The 13,560-nt window shown below is 42.9% G+C and overlaps 1 protein-coding gene across 1 annotated transcript in view; it reads left to right on the top strand.

Moving 5' to 3' along the window:
* Positions 1-13,560, top strand: part of hspa9 (heat shock protein 9) — a 109,492-nt gene that overhangs the window by 42,977 nt on the left and 52,955 nt on the right. The window contains exons 5-6 of the mRNA XM_060927612.1: positions 282-406; positions 506-579. Coding sequence (XP_060783595.1) covers positions 282-406; positions 506-579 — 199 coding nt within the window. The remainder of the gene's footprint in view (positions 1-281; positions 407-505; positions 580-13,560) is intronic.

Here is a 13,560-nt window from a genome sequence, read left to right on the forward strand (position 1 = left end):
TTCTGGATGAACTGCTGGTGGCAGGTGGAGGCTGGCGAGGAGAGAATTGCAGACTTCCAAGTGGGAGAGGATCAGCACTTTGGACCAAAAGCTGGGTACAGTACAGTAGGCGGTGAGGAAGGGGCAGATCCTTTGAATAGTGTAAAGGAGGAATCTGCACGTCTGGGTCACCTGAAGCGGTGTTTAATACATTTTTTTTTATTATTATTGTGTGCTGTTATTACCACTGCTGCTAGTACGGAGGGTGTTATGAACAAATTGGTGTGGTTCTTCATTTGCAGAAAGAATGTCCCATATAAGATAGTACGTGCATCCAATGGAGATGCCTGGATAGAAGCCCATGGAAAGCTGTACTCCCCTAGCCAGATTGGGGCCTTTATTCTGATTAAGATGAAGGAGACTGCAGGTAAGAGTCCGTTTTAAAATAGGACTGTTTTCACGAGTGTTCAATAAAAAATACAAAAAAATATGACGTGTTCATATGTGAATTATTCCTCTTTTTCAGAGAATTATTTGGGCCATATGGTGAAGAATGCTGTTGTGACTGTACCAGCCTATTTTAATGATTCTCAGAGACAGGTAAAGACACAAGTCTTCTGCACAGAAGTCTTCTAAACTTGATCTAAAAGGTCTTTTTTTTTTTTTTTTTTTTTTTTTTTTTTTAAATGCTTTATAGTGAAGTGTAGGTTCCATGAACCCAATCAGTTGTGTACACTGTGTTAAACATGGCGAAATGTTTTGGAACTTTTTGTTTTATTTCCTGTACAGTGGTGATTCTAGTTTTAGATTATGAGAAGGTGCAGAAACTAAATTGACGAGCCTGAAACTTTACTTAGCAATTATAGTTTGCTATGAAACAACTGTGACAGTGTTCTTGGAGCTCTCTGCTGTTGACTTTTTGAGGCGTTCCCCCCCCCCAAGCATTAATAACAATAGGTCTTTATTGCATAAGATAAAAAAAAAAAAATCCTATGTTAAAGTGGAAAGAGAACTAAAAAGGGCAGAAAAATTCAGAATAATAAATATAAAACCTAAATGCGAACTAATTTTATGAATACGAAAGTACAAGTAATGTACTACATGAGATCAATGATGACAAATAATACTGATAACTTTTAACGGGAAAAACTAAATTCTATCTAAAAACTAGGCGGTTTACAAAAGAGCTCATAAAATGCTTTTTTTTATTTTAGGTTTCTTAATTGACTTTCTTCTAAACTGATATGTTATCTTTTACCTTGGGCATCATGTTGTGTAACTGATTCTCCAAGCTCATAGCATTCGTGTATATTTTCTTGTTTTTCTAGGAGTTTATGAATGTCTATACTATTTTTGAGATGTACTGATGTTTCTTACATCTATCCAAAAAACATCGAACTGTTGTTAATTTGGCTTCTGCGGCCCTGTACACTGCAAGCCCATATGAAGTATTTGGTACTACGATGGTATTGAATAAGTAGTCAATTTCTGTTTCATACCCTTCTTTTGTAAGTGTTCTAAGTACATGTCAGCACTTCTTGGCGTTTGATAATGAATAGTAAATCTGGTGTCTGATTGGAAAGTTACACCAAGCAAAACAAGTTCCTTAACCTGAGGTATAGACCTCTTGCAGTCACGTGACCGGAATGTAAACAGCCGCCATCTTGTCGGTCAACAACACAGCTGAATACTGCTGCACTCGTGTACAAAATGGATCAATTTCAACCGACGGACTACACGGCTCATTTTTCTAATGAACAGATAACTAGAGATATGTCTAAAATAAACGACCTACAGATTAGTGACCCTTATCGATTACCGGACGTAGTTTTCACGACCGTGTCGGTGGATATTGAACTGCCAGAGGTGGAATACCCAGATGTGTATAATTACCTCATTAACTTTCCCTCGCTGTTCAGTGGTGAAGCACTGCGTGCTTATAAATCTCTGGACAGTTATCTTTACAGAAATTCAGGATTTGTCAGCCCCCCCTCAGATGTGGCATCTTGTAAACAAGAAAATAACAATCCTCATTGGATGGGTAAGTCACTTAAGTATTGAGTACTAGTACTGATACTAGATACATCAGTAGTGTCTAGTATAGCACTGACCAGCCGATTATAGAATAAGGTAATTCCAGCTGTAATTCCAAATTGTCCGTCTTGTTTACCATGGATCTGGCGTTGGAGAGGTAGAGGCTTGGCAGTGGAGGTTTGAGTGGCTGTTTTCTGAGCTTAGTCAACAGGCCGGCTCTGCAGCCTCGCTTTTGCTTCCTCTCCCGACGCCGCCTCCTTCGCCTGCCAGACCCGATAACAATCCACGGAGACCCCGCTGGTCTCGCTTTCTCGTCCGGAATGTTGTGCATGCGATGGAAATCGTTGGAAACCAATGTCCAGTAAGTCCATATGGTTGTAGTGGATATTGAAGTCCAGTACAGACGAACAACATGCAAAAATACACACAAAAAAACCACAAACGTGCACAGGTAGGGAGAGCTTGTAGCCGTAGCATCCCCATCATGCGCCGCCATATCCACTATTATGGTTGAATATTTTATATCATCAGTTAGATCAAGTATCAGTAGTCTATCACTGTTACTGTATATATGGTATACCTGATAGCAGCAATCCATTTTGCACGCCTGTCAGGGTCCCGTGGCAGCCTACTGTCAAGTGTATGTGAGCATGATGGGTTTCCCACACTTGAAAGGGAAGGACTCGGACACAGGATTCCACTCGTCTAATGTGTTATTGATTTTCGGTGGAGTTGACATTGTAGTAGAAATTGTGTATATAGTAGGGTTTTCCAGAAGTAGAAGTGGAACCAGAAGTAGAAGGCGGAAATGGCGTTTGACCGACAAGATGGCGTCTGTTTACAATCTGGATCAGCTGTGACGTCACATGCAAGTGGTCCATTCTGGCTATCCTATCAAAGTTCTCTACATTGCCCTTTTTCACAAAGAAAGTTCCTTACATTTACTGGGATTACAGATCATAGAATTTGGTTTTTGACCATTCTAAAAACTGCATTACTAACTCCTTAGAACAGTCTTTATCCCTTCACACAGGCGCAATAATAGCGGAGTCATCTGCATATTTATACCAGGGATGTGATTTTTCTGCAAATTCGCGGAATTCCGCTTTTTTCACCTCAAAATTTGAAAAACTTTTTCCGATTTTTCGCTCAAATATCCGCATTCATGTCCTATTCGTTCCGACTTTCAGTAATTCCGTCATTGAGATGAAACGAGGTACGTGATTGGCCCATCGCTGTGTAACAACCAATGAACGCGCTTGTTAGATAGCTGTACGTAAGCTCGCTTCAAACAGAGTTGAAAGATGGCAGCCTCCGTGATCGAGCGTAAAGATGCAAATCGAGTTAAAGAAATCGACAGAATAGTGAAAAACAAGTTCCGCTGCGAATGGTTGGAGAAAGAGGTTGCTACAGACGTTGGACATAATACCGTGAGACATTTGTTCAGGTCGGGGCGGATCGTCTCTCGCTCAGGGGGAGAGAGAGATGGCGTGCTTGCTGGAGGCCCCTCTACGCATCAGCGTGTTATCTGTGAGTGTGTGTCGTTTGGTCACGAACAAACTCAGCTTTTTATGTGTGCGTTTTGTCCGACATGGCAGAGCCGAGTGTGTTTGACAGGACATGGTTGTCTGGGTTGAGCTAGTGGGCTTTGTGTGTGTGTTTAGGGAGGCGAGAGGTTGGCAGACGGTCACCCGGAATGAGTTCACGTACCGGCGCGCTGGGCGGAGAGGAGAGGAAAGAGAGGAGGAGATGCCGTTTGTCATTTAGTCCGTGGAAATATTTCCACTTTGGGTGTAAAATGACTGGAACATTTGCTCAGGGACACTAGAGTTAGCTCCTGAGTTAGCACGTCTTGCTAGTAGCAGTGAAGTTCTGTTACTTTACACTCAGGCTTGTTGCTACTTAGCCATGTAGCTAGCAAGAGCTTTAACGCACCGCTTAAACACAAGTCTGTCAAGGCCATTTATTTATAACTGAATCCTATTTTGGAGCATGTATAGCTTCTTCTGGCTACATAGAAAGTCAAAATATGTGCTGCAGCTGCCTGCTCTGGCTAACAGGCTAAGTGAAAGTGAGCGCTGCGCAGCTGGAAACGCCCCCTGTCCTGTTGCTCCACCGCGCTGATGAAGAGGAAATCTGTTGCGCTGAAGACCAAACCGCTCCATAAGGCATATAGAGTGCACTAGAGAGACGACAGGGGCCCCCTGTGTAGGGCACTTGTATAGGAAGGAGGAAGTGATTTGGGATTGAGCCTTCAGTGGGACAACGTGTGTGTGTGTGTATTTGTATATGGAGGCTACTATATAAAGTTAGTTTCGTTTTAGAGAAGTGTCAACATCATCTTGACCAGTGTTATCAGCCAGGTTGTTTTATTTATTTATTTTTAAATTATTTTTTAAAAAGTATGATAATTATGAATGAATGAAATGAACTTAATTAAATGTACAACCAATGTAGATACATTACATTATTTACACATTACCGTGATATCTAAGGCATAATTAACAAAATTTACAGCAATAAAAAAAAAAATTAAGGGTGGCACGGTGGTGTAGCAGTCAGCACTGTCGCCTCACAGCAAGAAGGTCCTGGGTTCGAGCCCCGGGGCCGGCGAGGGCCTTTCTGTGCAGAGTTTGCATGTTCTCCCCGTGTCCGTGTGGGTTTCCTCCGGGTGCTCCGGTTTCCCTCACAGTCCAAAGACATGCAGGTTAGGCTAACTGGTGACTCTAAATTGACCGTAGGTGTGAGTGTGAATGGTTGTCTGTGTCAGCCCTGTGATGACCTGGCGACTTGTCCAGGGTGTACCCCGCCTTTCAGAAATATGAGTAGAGATATTGGCTTCTTCACAGACTTCTGATTGGATTGAATGGATTCAGCAAACACATTTTTTGTGAATGTTGTTTAGTGAAAAAGTGATTTTTATTCTTGCATATGAAAATCCTCAAGTGAGTGAACACTGTACAGTTCTGTATATGAGTCAATTTCACAGAAAAGTATTTTTTTTTTTTTTTTTTTTTGGTCCGGACGTGTTTTGTTTACATTTTGAGATTTCTAAAACCTTTTTATCGTCTCATATGATAAAACATTATCAGTTCTACCTTGCATTTCAAAATGTGACTACTTTGGTTCATTGACTACTTTGTCCCCCCACCAGGGCGCTGCCCTGGACCAGTTGGGGGGCCTGCGGCCCCCAGACCCCCGGCTAAAATTTTCAGATAATTTCACCAGCCCCAAATCACATCCCTGTTATACAAAACAGTTGTGGAACAATTTTTAATCTCTAGGTCGTTTTTAGAAAAATATTAAAGATGTAGGGGCCACTAATGCTGCCCTGGGTGGTATCTTGATTTACCTCCTTCCAATGCCCTACAAAGGCATCACAGATGACCCTTTGTTGCCTATCTTTCAAAAAATTTAAATACAAATTAATAATATACAGGTTTAACGGAAGGTTTTTCAGATAATGTTTTACAGACTCGAAGGCCTTGCTGAAGTCCATGGTGAAATGGAGGCATGGCTTTGCAGTCAGAATGATCCAAGTAATTATGTATTGTATGTTGAATTGCGAGCACAGCATTTGTACAGCTTCTTCCGTTTCTGTAAGCAAAGTGGCTTGAGCTGAGCTTCTGTTCCATATCTTTAGCATGAATTCTGTAAATTACCTTTTCAAAAACATGTGCAATAAGTGTGTGTGTGTGTGTGTGTGTGTGTATAATGTATATAAATAAAATATACACGCGCGCACACATCACACACGTGTTATATCTATCTCACACTTTTTTTTTTTTTTTATCTCAGTGTGTTTATCTATATATCTCACACACACCATGTGTACACACACTGTTTTTATTTTTATATATATAAATTGTGTGTAAAATGATATCACATTTATACACACTATCTCACACACTAAGTATATGTGTGTAATACAAGTGTGTGAAATGTATCACACACACACACACACACACACACACAGTGTCAAGGGCACTTGAGGTATAGCAGGTAAACATGAAATAAGCAGTATAAACTAATAGCTGTTAAGGTGAGGTAGTGCGGAATAGTGCAAATGAGCGAGGTAAAGTGAAATGTGCAGTCCCTGAGTTCAGTGTGTTAATGAACGTTGAGAGTATGTGTTGGGGGGACTGTGAGGGTGACATGTCAGATGCTGAAGGGGGGGCAGGGGGGTGTGCGAGCAGAGTCTGTGGCGGGGGGAGGAGGGACAGAGCAGGGAGGGAGTTGAGCCTCCTGACCGCCTGTAGGGATGGGACATGATTTTTCGAATAGTCGAATATTCGTGACTAGTTCGGATAATGAATAGTAATTTCGAATGCCGTTTTGGCTTGCGTTACATTCCACTAAAAAAAAATAAGCGCGGAAAGGCGTTTCCTTGTTCCTAACATACTCTGTTGCATTAATTCGGCCAGAGGGTGCCGCTATCGTACAGTAAAGGTAGTCAAAATAACAGAAGAAGAATTGCAATTTGCAACATGCGGTGCGATGCAGAGATGCAGCGAGGTAGCAAAAGTTCCGTATGGTCCTCATTTACTTTGATAAATGAAGTTAAATGCAACATCTGTCAGGTAAAGCTGGCATACCACAGATCAACCACCACCATGCACAACCACCTGAAAGCGAGACATCCAGTAGAAGTGACTTCGGGCCAGCAGTCAGTTGCCGCTTTCATGGTGAGGTCATCTAAGTTGAATGCCGCCCGTGCCGAAAAAATATCAACTCTCCTCACTAAGATGATAGCTAAAGATATGCTGCCTGTTAGCTTTGTGGAAGGAGAAGGCTTTCGAGAGTTGATGAACTTTCTTGAGCCTGAATACAGAGTTCCATGTCGAAAAACAATCACTAGCAGGCTGGAAAAACTTCGTGATGAAAATGCAAGCATCCTACAAAGGAAATTAGCGAATGCCCATAAAGTGTCCATCACTACAGATTCGTGGACGGCGCTGAGAACGGAATCCTATGTCGCCATTACATGCTAGACTGGGAGATGCAGAGTGCTGTTCTGCAGACCAAAGCCATGCCCGAGAGACATGCGGCTGAGAATCTCGCAAATGTACTGTCTAACGCGAGGGACCACTGGGGTCTCACTGGAAAAGTCATCGCGTGCGTGCATGATAACGCTAGTAACATGGTTCTAGCCAATTCCGACGCCGGGCTGGGGTGGGACTCGCAGCCTTGTTTTGCACACACACTTCAACTGGCTACAAACGACGGTTTCAAACTGCAAAACATAAACCATGTCGTAAAAGCTGCCAATCGTCTGGTGTCTCACTTCCATCATAGCACGGTGGCAACAGAAGCTCTGAAGCAAAAGCAACAGCTCCTAAACGTGCCTGCACACAAGTTGGTGCAAAGCTGCCGGACGAGATGCAATTCGATACATGACATGTTCGAGCGCTTGTTAGAACAGAGATGGGCTGTGTGCGCTGTCTTGTCAGACAGAAATGTCACCAAATTATCGGATGCGCGCACCCTGGAATTGGCCGATGATAGCTGGTGTGTGATGGAGGAAATTTTGCCTGTGCTGTACTCACTCAAATGCGCCACCACTGCGTTATGTGGAGAGTCGAATGTGTCGCTCTCTATGATTTTTCCAGTGGTTGCAAACCTACTGTCCAAACATCTCAAAGAACTCCCAGAAGAATCTTCCAAAGTCACCAATTTCAAAAAAGCGGTGTCTGCCTCATTGAAAGAGCGCCTTGCACCTGAAAATGCCAGCAGCGCACGCAAGGTCGCATACATTGCCTCATTTTTGGATCCCAGACACAAACACCTGAGGTTCGCAACTGACGAGGTGAGAAACGCAGTGCAGGCCGAGGTGAGAAACCTTCTGTCCATGGCAGATGATGAAGAGGCCGGAGAGGCGGCGGAATCGCATGAAGGGCCCAGCGAACCGAGACATTCCCGAAAGGATGGCCCATTAACAGCAGCAATTGCCGTCATATTTGGCGAGGATTACAGCACAGAGAGGGCAACATGCGTGACTGAATTGACTCAGTACTGCCAGGATACATGCCCACCGCTCCACACTGACCCGATGACATGGTGGAAAGACAATCAACAGAAATACCCTCGCCTGGCAAAGTTGGCCAGCGCCTACCTGTGTGTGCCTGCAACGTCCGTGCCATCGGAGCGTGTGTTCTCCGCAGCCGGTCTAATTGTCAATAGGCTGCGTACCCGTCGCCATCCCGACCACGTCGACATGTTAATTTTTTTGAACAAAAATATGTCTTAAGTTTATTCTGCTCTGACTGTTCGAATACTTTCATTATCGTTTCCTAAACGGGCAGTTTCACCCGCGGTTCCTTCTAACAGACAGAAATAGTCGTGGCTGCATAGAAATGTACAATAAAATAGGAAGCCTATATTATTGTTTGATACTGTAGGCTATGTGAGGTGAATGGAAGTTTGTTTTTTGATGACTCATTAAACCGTTACCACTTTCACCCTGTCTGTCATGTGTGCGCGCGTTTGGGTGGGGCGGGCGGGGTTCTGTCGATTTTCGAATCGAATTTCGAATATCTTTTAGCGAATTTCGAATAGTGTTTTTGATCAAAAGTCACATCCCTAACCGCCTGGTGAAAGAAACTGTCCTTGAGCCTGCTGGTTTTAGCCTGGAGACTCCGCAGTCTCCTCCCTGACGGCAGCAGACTGAAGAGGCTGTGGGTGGGGTCACTTGCAATCCTGATGGCTTTGCGGGTGAGGCGGGAGTTAGAGATATCCATTAGAGAAGGGAGAGAGACGCCAATGATCCTTTCAGCTGCTCTCACGATGCGCTGTGGAGTCTTGCAGCAGGACACGGTGGAGGCGCCGTACCACACGGTGATGCAGCTGGTCAGGATGCAGGGTTCCCGCGGATCCTTAAAAAGTCTTAAATACAACTTTCGGTTTTCAAGGCCTAAAAACGTCTTAAATTGTTTGGAATAACTGGAATTTTCGAAAGGGAGGTATTAAATTTAATATTGGACCGAACGAGTAAAATGTCTCCATCCGGTTTTGGGTATTTTTTTTTAACCGTAATTTTAAGTGACCTTTTGGGGGCAGCATTGGTTCTGTGCGTCTTCTGTGCATTCCGTAGATCAAGAACTAACGTGAGGAGGTGTGGTGTGGTGGTTGTGAAGAGTGAGAGATGCGCAGGTAGCTACCTGGGTGCTAGAAAGCGTTGGCAATTATGGGAAGATGTTTGTTTAACGACAAGTGGTTGGGGGATGACACATGCCCCCAAAATAAGGAGAAGAATCGTTTGCAATAAAAAGTGCTGGATCGCACAAATGTGTTTAAAGACGATAACGTAGCTCTGGGGACACTGCGGACTGGGAAACTGGTTTTTCACGCGCGTGTGTTAGAGGTCAAGTGCTCCGGAGTGAAATGCAGGGGGGGTTTGCACATGCGCGCAAGAGTCAGGTGGAAAATGGGACTTATAGGACATAATACTAATAATAATGATTAGCATTTTTTTTACATAATTAACATTGTTTATTGTACTAAGTTAAATATAAATATATAAACAACCTTTATTTCAAAACTCAATTAAAAAGAACTACAGAAAATACAATAATTCTAAATATAGTACAATATAATTTGTACAAAATTTTGTTTTATTACTTATTGTCTACAACAGTGTTTTTAATATAATAAGAATATTAACCACTAATAATAATTAGTAGTAATAGTAATTATTATTGATTAATAATCATTACTACTTATGAATTAGTGATTAAGTACTAGGGATTATTAAATGTTATAAAATTAAGTTATTAAAAAGATGACAAATAATTATTAAAAAGTAGTAATTGGTAGAATACAAACACTCATGGATTATAGATAATTTTTTTTAAATAGTGAACATTGATAAAATAACTACTACTAATAATAGTAAACAATACTACTACTAGTAATACTTATCAGTTCAATTGTTATATCAATGTTCACTAGTAAAAACAAATTATCTATAATCCATGAATAATTGTATCACCTACTACTACTACTAATAATAATAATAATAATAATTACTACTTTTTTAATAATTTAACTAATAACTCAATTTTATAGCATTTTAATAATCACTAATTATTTATTAGTATAATTTAGTAGTTGATAATTACTCATTAAATTACATTTTTATAATCACTGCTTAAGTAGTAATTAATAATACTGAATTATAATTGCTACTCTATTAATTAGTAATTAATATAGCTAATAAGTAGTGATTATTAAGATGTTATAAAATTGAGTTAAATTTTTTAAATTATTAAAAAAGTAGTTTTATTAGTAGTAATACAATTAATTATTCATGGATTATAGATAATGATTATTTTTGAATAATGAACATTGATATAGCAATTGCACTGATAATTAGTTTAATTATTACAACACATTGATTAATATTGATAAGGGTTACGAAAGGTGACAGTTGTTTTTCTGTGTTTAATGTAACACTCTGATTGTATGACTGCATAAACAGGTTTATGCTGTTACCTGCTATAATGCAGAAGGTACTCGAACTTCCTCAGCCAGCTGTATACTGTACGACACTCAGACTGATTTTGCTGTCGGGCACAAAATCACACATCAAAGATGATCTTTGGGAATTGAAATAATGCCAGCTAAGGTTGTTCAGCTGGTTCTACTTGTCGTTTATTGTTTTCATTTTTGAAATGATTCATGGTGTTTTCTCCAGTAAACACCAGTCTTCTCCTTGCAGCTCCAGTAGTTCTGCAGGCCCAAAACACACGACTTTGCTTCAGCTGTTTGCATGTCTAACAGTTGCCATTGATGCACCCTGTTGTTCACCACTTGTGTGCATTATTCTTAAAGTTAGTAAAAAAAAAAAAAACTATTGCAGAAAACAGTTTTAAGTTGTCGTATTTACCACTTTCTTTGCCATGGTACAGTCTTAATTTTTCCATTTAGAGGTCTTGAAAAGGTCTTAAAAGTCTTTAAATTTGTACTTGAAAAATGTGCAGATACCCTGGGATGTTCTCGATGGTGCCTCTGTAGAATGTGTGTATGATGGGGGCCGGGACTCTTGCTCTCCTCAGTTTGCGGAGGAAGTACAGACGCTGTTGGGCTTTTTTGGCCAGTGATGCGGTGGTGTTGCTCCAGGACAGGTCTTCAGAGATGTGCACACCCAGAAACTTTGTGCTGCTCACCCTCTCCACTGCAGCACCATCGATAGATAGTGGAGCATGCTGTGCGCGCTCTCTTGAAGTCCACAACAATCTCCTTTGTCTTCTCCACGTTCAGACGGAGATTGTTGTCCTTGCACCACATGGCCAAGCGGCTCACCTCACTCCTGTAGATTGTCTCATCGCCATTGTTGATGAGACCCACCACAGTCATGTCATCCGCAAATTTAATGAGATTAGAGCTGGATGTTGGTGTGTAGTTGTGGGTTAGCAGAGTGAAGAGGAGGGGGCTCAGCACACATCCTTGGGGGGGCCCCCGTGTTCAATGTGATGGTGCTGGAGGAGTTGCTGCCGACCCATACAGCCTGTGGTCTCCCCGTCAGGAAGTCCAGCAGCCAGTTGCACAGGGGAGTGTTGAGTCCCAGCTGGTCCAGTTTATGAATGAGCTGCTGAGGAATGATTGTGTTGAATGCTGAGCTAAAGTCTATGAACAGCATTCTGACGTACGAGTCTTTTGTCTCCAGGTGGGTGAGGGCTGATTGGAGGGCAGTGGAGATGGCGTCATCGGTCGAACAGTTGGACCGATATGCAAACTGGAAAGGGTCCAGGGCGGGGGGAGGGCAGACTTGATATGCCGCTTGACTAGCCGCTCGAAGCACTTCATGAGGTCGGGAGTGAGTGCGACAGGGCGGTAGTCATTGAAGCAGGAGGGAGACGGCTTCTTCGGGACCGGGATGATGGTGGTGGCTTTGAGGCACGTTGGGACAACAGCCTGCCTCAACGAGATGTTGATGTCTGTAAAGACCTCTGTGAGCTCCTCGGCACAGTCTCTCAGGACACGACTAGTACTATGCACTACTTCTTGATTAGAGGGCAATTGCAGTGTGCATTATAAGGGCTCTTTGAACACAGACTTGGCAAAGTATACACACTTTTGCCGCTTTTCCACTACCAACGCGGCTGAGTTGGGCTGAGCCGTGCCATGCTGAGTTGGGCTGAGTCGAGCTGAGTGGGGCTGTTGGAGTTGCATTTCGACTACAACCGCGCTGAACTGTGCTGGCTGGAAGTGGGTGGACACATTGGGTGGAGTTAGCGAAAGTGGGTGGACGTCACGTGATGTCGTTAGGCAGCGCAAACAGTGACATCAGCGATCTTTTAAGCGGTAGTCTCACGACCCGGATAGTAAACAATAAACATGGAGGACATGGAGTCATTAGTGTTGCTGGTCTTGGTGCTGTGGCTTGTTGTCACCGACAACGCCAACAGATACTGGCAAGAGCATATAGATGAGGCGAGGCGCATAAGGCTTCAGAAATTCTCGTAATTCGTAATTCTTCTTCCGGGTTGACAGATCCCAGTGTGCTCGCGGGGCGTGTGTGGGCGTGTGAGGACACTCCTCCTCACCAATCAGTGCACAGGGGAGTGTCTCCTCACGCCCCTAGCCCCACTCGGCTCGGTTTGGCTCGCTTCAGCCCTACTCCAAAACCATGCGAGTTTTGGGTGCTAAGCAGGGCTGAAGCGAGCTGAGTCGTGCTGCTCTGAGGTAGTCGAAACGCGAGCCGTGTTGGGCTGAAGCGAGCTGAAGTGAGCTGAAAAAGGGTAGTGGAAAAGGGCCATATCTTGTGGCTCATGCTATCAAGCCGTGTATCTGTGTGTTGTCTTTCTGCTTTTGACTTATTGGGTATTTAGACTCTGCCTTTTGTCTTTACCTCTGCTATTGTTTGTGCCTCGCATGACCATTGCCCATTTCATGACCCTGCCTTTGTCTTCAGTTTTTGAACTCTTTGCCTGCCTGTTTATAAAACGCCTTCCTGCAATTACATCAGTCATTCGCCTGCTTATGTGACACATTGAGCCTCGTGTTCCTCTTCCCACCAGAAGCAAAGTAGCGAAGTCCGCAGTTAACAATACATGTTTAACACGATAAAACAAAGGCTTAATTAGCCTAGTTTAGGTGTCAATCACAGTGATCAAAGGATTGATAAAAGGACGAAATGACTGATTACGCTAAAAACACCTAGTTAGAGCATATTAAAGGTGTCCTTTTATATACCCCCTGCCATCTCTGGATGATGAGGCAACCCCCCGCACCACTCGGGAGCCACCACAACCGAAGCTCTGGACTCGTGGCTACACGGTTTTGTGCGTTGTGACGGTGCCTCATGATGGTCTGATTTTTAGATATTTGCATAAATGTGCATATATACTTTACAGGGTTTCTTACCAAATTGGTGAGTGGACATGTGTGTGGCCAGCAGTTTCAAAATTTTCTGTGGGTATTTGGAGTGGCCGGGGTGGGTTTGAGACTCCTGGCCCAAGTTCCCCCTCCCCCAAATTTTATTTATTAATTTTAATTGCCTCGATCCAGCCCTGTTTTAGCCCACCAAAATACTAATGAAGGTAATAA

The sequence above is a fragment of the Neoarius graeffei genome, chromosome 8, assembly GCF_027579695.1.
Source record: "Neoarius graeffei isolate fNeoGra1 chromosome 8, fNeoGra1.pri, whole genome shotgun sequence".
Lineage (NCBI taxonomy): Eukaryota > Metazoa > Chordata > Actinopteri > Siluriformes > Ariidae > Neoarius > Neoarius graeffei.